This window comes from Plasmodium gaboni, chromosome 3 (genome assembly GCF_001602025.1).
Source record: "Plasmodium gaboni strain SY75 chromosome 3, whole genome shotgun sequence".
NCBI classification, from domain to species: Eukaryota; Apicomplexa; class Aconoidasida; order Haemosporida; family Plasmodiidae; genus Plasmodium; species Plasmodium gaboni.
The window spans coordinates 3,236-12,655 of NC_031483.1; the positions used below are offsets into that span (position 1 = coordinate 3,236).

The window sequence follows — 9,420 nt, forward strand, 5'->3', positions numbered from 1 at the left end:
TTTTTTCCTTATGTCTTAAAAGTAGTACACTAAAAATATAATAACTTATTAATTAGTTATATAATGATATAAATATAATTTATCATTTACCATATTAAAAAAATATCATTATAATTAAAAATAACAAATAAAAAATAAATTATGATATATATATATAATATAATATAATATAACATATTTATAATAACATATAGAACCATCTCCATTTAATTACAAATTTTTTTAATTCGCATTTTATAAAAATATATGCAAATAAAATTTTATTTTAATTAATGCTTTTAATACACATGAAAAAGCATACATATTTATAAATATATTTTTTCATTTTTTTATTAAACATTAGAGAAAAAAAAATATATATGTATTTCTCATGATGTTAATATTTTCCATAACAAAAACACAGTATTTTGCATAATATAGAAACTTATGTTTTTATAAATAATTTAAATTTATATGAAAGTCGTTAATATTTTTTCTTTCTTGGTTTCATTTAAAATAAAATAAATTAATATATTCTTAATATATATATTTATAATTCTATACATAATTATTCGAAGAAAAAAAAATTATTATAAATATTTATATGTAATAATAATATACAAAATAAAACGTATCATGTTCTTATATATATATATATATATATATAAATATATATGTATATAATCCAAAAATTATGTGATTCAAAATAATTATAAAAACTATAATAATAATAATATTTAAAAATACAAGACATAGTATTTGTAGTAAAAAATAAATTTCCTTAAATGAACTTGTTATATTACTACACAAAAATACAAAGAAATATTATAAAAACATATGTTCCTTAAATAAAAGATCAAAATGTCTTCTTCACCAAAGAAAATATGTTTAAATATTATAAAATATATATTTTTATTATTACTCCACCAAGTAATGGATTTCACACATACGTAGAATAGTTTAACCAAAAGTTGTATTATTTTTATAAAATTTTGTTCAAAAAATAATACTTTTTAAAAAAAAAAAATATACACATAAAGTTGAATTTTTTTTTTTTTCACTAAGACAACATATATGAGAACTTATTTGATCATATATGAATATGTATATATATAAACATATATATATATATATATATATATATATATATATATATATATTACACCTTGTAATATAATCAAATACATATATATTAATTTATTTATTTATTTATTATTATCTTCTTTTAATTTTTAGGAAACCCTACACAAATTAAATATAAAGTATAATTCCCAGATTATAGGCACCAATGTAAGAAAAAATAGATCACTAGTAAAATATGAAAAATTAACATCCCAAAATGACAAAATGTATAATACAAAATTACCAAAATTAATCAAAAAAATAAATAACCATAAGGATGATGTGTTATTATTTAATGAAATTTTAGATGATGAATTAAAATTATATGACATAGAAATAAACAAATTCAAAGGAAGAAATAAAGCTTATACTTATGAAAATCATTATAATAATGATGAAATTGAATCAAATTATAAAAAAAAATTCATTCATGACAAATATATATTTTATAAAAACATTATTCCATTTCTTAAAAAAAATAAAATATTTTGCAAACGCTGTATGAAAAAATTCAGCAGATCTCTAAATATGTTCAAGACAAATTTTGCATTTATATTAAGTGAAGCCAATTCACCAATGTCTTTAAGAGACTCCATAATTGTTGAATCATTTATATCTTTACTTTCATTTCTTAGTGCAATAATTATTTGTGGAATTGCAATTGGAATTAGCTATCTACTTAGATTGATTGCTTTAAATATCACTACATTAAATCCAGCAACAATACCAATATTTATAATTCTTATATTTACGATTTTTGTAGTTGTGTATCTTGTAAAATCAAAGAAAAAAGAAAAGGAATTGATGGACAGATAATAGAAAAATGAATTAATACAATAATAGGAAATTGAAAAATATGAAAATAAAAAACTAAAAATATAGGAATATAAGAAAATATTTAATAGATACAATATAATAATTTATTTTTTGTATATGTATATAACAATTATTAATTATACATATTAAATGTTAATATTTTAAATAATTTATAAAGCATATACATATTATATCATATATTAAAATTGTTTTTGTAATACACTCGTCATTATTTATTACTTATTTTTTATATTTTAAAAATATTATGTTTATTCAATTAATAATCATATGTTATAGACATTATTCAATAAAGAAAAATATATATATATGACTAATACAAATTCTTAAAAAAAAATAATAAACATTTTTTAATATAATAACTATATAAACCAAATATAATATATCAAAACATTTTTATTCTAAAATTATATAAAACTAATAAACGCAATAATTTATAAAAAAAACAAATCACTTATTTAAATATATTTAATGAGAATGTAAATATCAATATATTTTTTAAACAACTTATATAACTATACATTACAAAATGCTATATATATATATATATATATATATATATATATATAGACAGATAATTCAAAAAGATAAATCAATATCCAATATACTTTCTAAATATAAATAAACACACAGGATTTTAAATTTTATTTTTTTTTCTATACTTTAAAAATTGTCTTATTCCTCTTTAAATATTACATGTTTTATCAAATTTTCTATTTGAATTCCATATTTTTCATTTACTATTCTAAGCACTATTTAAATAATGTGTTAAGTTAATTATTATACTTAACTAACCTTAATATTATATATTATTCATTTGTTATATATTTAATATAAATTAATCAGTTTAATGTCTTCACTTAATTCACATATTTATTTATTCTTTATAATATTGTAATATATTATATACTTTTATGTAAACATAATATTTATTATATATTTTACAATTTTGTAGTAGACATACGTTTTAAATGTTTAATCATAATAAGAAATTCTTTTTTAATATATATATATTGATAAAAACCCCAAAATACAATTATACAACATATTATTAAACAAATTATATGTACACTAATAATATAAATGTGTATATTAAACTTTGATGTTAATAAATATATTCTTAATTTATGATAAATTTTATAAATATAACATAGTATAATATACACATCTACGATTATATTATTTAATATCTTACTAATGAAACAATAAATTAATTTCGCTATTCTTTTTTTTGAGAAATATAGTATACACATTTAGTATAATTTGAAATAGAAAGTCAAAAAAGAATTATAATTATTATTATTCATTTATATTATATATATATATATATATATATATATAATATATACTTTTCTTTTTAAAATAAAAGAAATTTAATACAAATACTCTTTTACTAATAATATTTTTTCGCATATTATCATAATAATATATTTAATTTTTATTTTATATGTTTTATTTCTTACAAGCAAACCAAGGATGTTTACATAGATCCTTTAAATCTAAATTTCTTCTGTGTTCCATGTGTAATAATTTCTATGAAAATAACGAAAACAAAATACACATACATATATATGTATATATATTATGAGGTACATAAATATATTTCTTTTAAAATAATATACATATTTATTTATTTATATTTATTCATCATGTTATTGTTACCTTGAGGATAAATTTAAAGTCATCTGGCCATTTCTTAGTCTTCTCTAACATATTAAAATTCATATCAGCTTGTGAAAGCTCATAAAAGACATGATCTTGTTCAGGATCAGAACGGGACCATAAATATCCATTATTCCATACCCAAATGAAAAATATCCCAAGCATATATTTATCAGCATTAGAAACATCATAATAAAAATCTTTCCTTTTTTCTTGATCTGTAATATAATTTAAATTTTTTATAGGATCTTTGATTTTCATTTTTTTATATCTCCTAAGTAAATTCCAACATTCAGGTGGCATATATTCAATTTTACCAATACTAGGTTCACATGATTCAAATGAATATAAACCTTCTAAATGTTTAAGATGTCTTAATTTAAAACTATAAAGAGGTGTACTTTTAGCAAAATCACAAAAAAGCATTTGATATTTATCTGATATTAATATATTTTCAGGTGATAAATCAAGATGTGAAAATCCTGCATCATGTAATTTTACTAATAAATTTAAACTTTCATGTAAAATTTTTTTTTTCTTATTTTTATTTAAAAATGTATTAAATCCTTCTGTTTCTCTTAAAATAAAATCGAAAATATCTTCACCGTAATATTCAGATATCATAACAATATTACCATTTGTATTTCCATTTAATTTTTCAGATAAAAAATCATTAAATATATTCAAATCATAAAAATTATCATTATCTAATATACATCCACTAGAAGTCTTATTTTCTTCTTCATATAATAATTTATAAAATTTAGGTGCTATATTTGGATGATATTCATTTAAGAAAGCTAAAGCCATAGCTTCCATTACAGCATTTTCTCCAGCTAATAAATATTCCCCATCATATTCAGTCATTAAATTATATTGTTTAACCCATATGGCAATTGGAATTTTCTTAATAAAAAATTTCATTGTTTTACTTTTTAATCCATACCTAGCACTAATTGAAGCTTTAAACATTTTATGGAGTTTTTTATCAATTTTATTATTATTAGGTGGTAAAATAGGAATCAAATCCCAATTCTTATATTTTACACCACCTATACTAAAATTTTCTGAATTATCTAACATTTTAAGTAAAGAACTCTTACCTAAGTGCCAATTGAAAATAGGTTTTGAATTATTTCTTTCTTTCAAAATCTTTGGATATTTAACTATTTTATCATCATCACAATCATCAGAAGTATCATAATCATTCACTTCAATTTTTTCATTTTTCAATAATTTTATATTATACATTAAATTATCCTTACTCCAATATTCTGAATTTATATCATCTCCTATAGATGAATTATGTTTGTTCTTACTCCATTTATCCTTAATACTAAATTTAGAAAATAAAAATCTCTCATCTTCTTGCTCATCTTCAAACTTTTTATGTTGTTCTTTTTTCCTTAAAAGAATTTTTCTGAATATACGACTCAACATATTTTCTTCCGAATAATCTTTTACATAATCGTGCTCAGATAAAAATCTACAATATGCTTCTTCTTTTATTTTGTATGTTGAGATGCTTGTATTATAAAATGTACCTGGAAACTACAAAAGGAATATTAAACATAAATATAAATATATATAAATATAAATAAATATATATGTATATTTATTTATCTATTTATTTTTAAATTTTCATGTGTCTTTTTTTTTTTTTTTTTTTTTTCCATATCCTACTATTAATATAAAATATAATATTCCTAAAAAAGGTACAGAACATCTATGAGTTAAAAATGAAAATAAAAAATATTTTATTTCTTTATTACTAACGACATAATTAATATAATTATATGTGTGCTGTTTAATATATTTACTTCTATATATTAAATTTTTTTTCGGTGTAAAATTTAAATCATATAGAATAAAATTAAACATATTTAACAAAGAAAAAAAATATATAAAAAAAATATTACTAATTCTTTTTTATTTCATATTATATTTTATTTTATTTTTTTTTTTTAAAGATATTTTATTTAAACATATATATAACGTATTTGTATATATTATACATTTTTCCTTACAAAATACAAATATTACAATTTTAGAAACAAATATTTTGAATACAAATAATTAAATATTTTTTATATATTGTTATTATATTCATATTAAAAACATCAAAATGCTTTGTTACAAATTTATATATGTGATATAATATAAATATATCATTCTCTAAATGAATTACAATTATTTATTTATAATTATATCTAACATGTCATAGAATATTTAAAAAAGATATTCATGTATTAGGCAAATTTTACAAATCAATAGAATTCAAATAAAAATAACAATATTATATTAATAATTTATAGGTTTCACATAATATACATATATTTATTTATTTTTATATATTTTTTCTTTTAAACATATAATAACATTTTAAGAATAGTACGAAATGTATGTATAAAAAGACATTTTATATTAAATATATATATATATATATATATGAAAGACATAATAAGTTAATATATTTAATTTCGTTCCTTTTTATTTTTTTTCAATTTTTTTATATAGTCCATTTTATAATATATTCAAAAGAAAAAAATATAAAATAATAAAAGCAAAATAAAATATATCTATATATATATATATATATATATATATATATATATATATATATATATAATAAAAAAGTAAAATTTTAATATTATCAAAAATAAATTATAGATTTAATCTATAATTATATATAATAAACTTATTTTATAAATAAAATAAAAATATAAATAATTTGTATTATTTTTTCCTTATTTTTTTTTTTCCTATAAACGTATTTTCATTTTTGTTTTAATAATTAATATATAAATTTTATTTTTAATTTTTAAAAAAATTAATTCAATTAATTTTTTATAAGGTTTATATCAATATGTTATTTTATAATAAATACATAATATTATTATTATAAATATTTTTTTTTTTTCATTTTTTTTTCTTTTGTATTTTTCTTTTTAACCTACATGCAGAATATAAGTCTTCTAATGTTCACTACCATTTTTTCCTTAGAGAAAACAAGAATAAATCAAACATATATATATATATATATATATATATTATATTAAAAAAAAAAAAAGAAAAAAAAAAAGGTATATTTTTATTAATTTATTAATTCCATATTAAAAATAATTTAAAAAATTAACATTATTATTTATAATAATTTTTTTTTTTATAAAAATAGAACAGAAAAAAAAAAAAACAAAAGGAAAAAATTAAATATAAATAAGTATATATCAATTTAATAATTAATTAAGTTAATATACCAATCAAATATAAAATAATTACAATAATTACAAAACAAAATTAAAAATAAAAATAAATAACTTAAACAATTACTATTATTAAAAATATAAGTAACAACGGAAAAAAAAAAAAAAAAAATTTTATAATGATAATAAATAAATATATATATATATATAAGAGGGTATATATTAAATAATGTTATATCTTATTTTTTGTTTTTTTTCCCCCTTTGTATATTATGTTGTACATCCATGTTTGTCAACAGGGAAATAAATATCATCTGATTTTAAATCCACATCATTTGGAAGAGTGGAAAAGATTGCAACACATAATGTAATATCTGAAATTCTAGAAGGTCCTATATAATGATTTTCACCTTTGAAAACAATCATATATGAATTAGTAAAATAAGTATTTAAATTTTTGTAAACATCAGCATCATAAAGATCATCTTTTTCTCCACAAAATATTAAAGTCGGTATATTTTTTTTACCTATTTCAATAAAAATGTCATGGGAACTCCACATAGGCATATTCTTTATACAACCATATATACAATCACTTAAATTTTTTTTGGCAAAAGCATTCCACATTAATCTATCATAAACTACTTCATAATCACGTCGTGGTATACAATGTTTCATACAACATTTTGGAAAACAAAATGGCGACATAACACAAAAACAAGAATTAATCATACTCAATAATCCACTTTTTACTTTTAATGATAAAGGTTTCCTTCCTAACATACCAACAGGTGATAAAAAAACCATTTTTTTAACTTGATTAATATATTTCTTTGCAAAGGCAGCAGCTATTAAACAACCCATTGAACCACCAATCAAATAAAATTCTTTATTTTGCAAATTTAAATAACTTACTAATTCATCTATTTGCGTCAAAAAAAAATTTAAATCATATACATTACTACTATATTTTGGACATTCAGATAACCCATGCCCATATAAATCATATTTAAGTATTTGATAATTATTTTCAAGCAAATATTCGTCCATTTTTGAAAAACAATCTTTATCTCCACCAAGCCCATGAAAATAAATTACTAATGGATTTTCTCTATTTCCAATAAGTTCATAATTTGTTTTTCCATATGTTCCAACAAAAATCTTTCCATATGTATAAGGACATTCAATATTTCTATCCTTTAAAAATTTTGGTCTTTCATAATTAATGTAATATTCTTCGTTATACTCTTCCTTATATTCTTCATCTCTATATATCTTATCAGCACATTCATATGCATCTTGACGATTTTTCTTTATATCAATTTCTTCATTTTTTTCAAGTTGTCCTTTATCTTGCTTTAACTTTTTTTTCACAGAATTATCTAATCTCTTATTTATTTCAGTTTCACTTAAATGCCTTAATTTAACTTCCTCTATATGTCGTGTTGAATCAACAACTTTTCTAATTGAATATAAATTCTATAATAATACACATAAAAAAAAATATATATATATATTTCACATAATTTATGTATTAATTATAGAGTTAGGAATGTGCATTTAATGTATAAATAAGTATACTAATATAATTATATCTAAATAAATATAAATATAAATAAATATTATATATATATATATATATATATGTCTTTTTGCATCAACTTACTTGTAATGTCACATATAACACTCCTACAATACAAACCAAAACATATGTTAAAAAGAAAAAATGACAATTTTTTGTTTTCTTTATTCCTTTTTTCATTTCTTTATTACAATTTTTAATTACCACACAGTCGTGTGTCAAATAATTAATGTCATAAATATTGTTCAAAAGAAAACATAATTTTTTAAAAAATATTCACATTTATCCTTTCAGCAAATGCTGTAATAAATAAACGTTTAATTTATCAGTTAATATATAGTCCCTCATTATAAATATTTATATTAGGGGTCAAAACACATAATTAAAGTAACATTTTATAACATAATATATATATATATAATAATTTATTTATATATACATATGAAAATCATATTGTAGAAAATCAACAAGTTTTTAAAATATAATTAAAACTTATTTAATATACATATGTAACAATTTATTTATGAAAACATAGCAATATAATATTGTAGATAATCCTCAAGTTTTAAAAATATATTTAAAGCTTATAATATATATATATTTATTTATTTAACTTTTCAAATATTTAATAAATTAAAATGTACACACTAAAATATATATAACTCTTTTAATTTTAATATAATATACATTTGTATATATATAGAATATTTATATTAAATAATTTTTATACATATATATAATATATTATAATTTTATTTTTAAATTAATTATAATTAAACATAAACAATAACCTTGAAATTATTAAATTATATTTTCTCCAACAAATTACATTTTTTTTTTTTTTTTTTCAGAAGATATATTTTGTTTTATATAAAATTCCTTTTTAATTTTTTCTATTATGAAACCTCTTTTTTTTTTTTTTTTTTTTTTTTTTTTTAAATAGAATAAAATTAAATCTTCTAAGTAATAATTATATTATACCTATATATATTTATAATACATATATATATAATTCAAAGGAAGATTTTTTTTTTTTTT

At 17.3% G+C, this 9,420-nt stretch overlaps 3 protein-coding genes across 3 annotated transcripts; 1 reads left to right on the forward strand and 2 right to left on the reverse strand.

Moving 5' to 3' along the window:
* Positions 1–840: 840 nt before the first annotated feature.
* Positions 841–1,917, forward strand: PGSY75_0301100 (exported protein (hyp13); the record flags this gene model as incomplete). Its single annotated transcript, XM_018783872.1, has 2 exons — positions 841–909; positions 1,216–1,917. 2 exons carry the CDS (start codon positions 841–843, stop codon positions 1,915–1,917), a joined length of 771 nt encoding a protein of 256 aa, XP_018643455.1.
* Positions 1,918–3,387: 1,470 nt separating this feature from the next.
* Positions 3,388–5,478, reverse strand: PGSY75_0301200 (serine/threonine protein kinase, FIKK family; the record flags this gene model as incomplete). The annotated part of the gene is made up of 3 exons (XM_018783873.1): positions 3,388–3,468; positions 3,598–5,148; positions 5,281–5,478. The coding sequence occupies 3 exons, from the start codon at positions 5,476–5,478 to the stop codon at positions 3,388–3,390; spliced, it is 1,830 nt and encodes a 609-aa protein (XP_018643456.1).
* A 1,592-nt stretch (positions 5,479–7,070) lies between these two features.
* Positions 7,071–8,562, reverse strand: PGSY75_0301300 (putative alpha/beta hydrolase; the record flags this gene model as incomplete). The annotated part of the gene is made up of 2 exons (XM_018783874.1): positions 7,071–8,279; positions 8,467–8,562. 2 exons carry the CDS (start codon positions 8,560–8,562, stop codon positions 7,071–7,073), a joined length of 1,305 nt encoding a protein of 434 aa, XP_018643457.1.
* Positions 8,563–9,420: the final 858 nt, after the last annotated feature.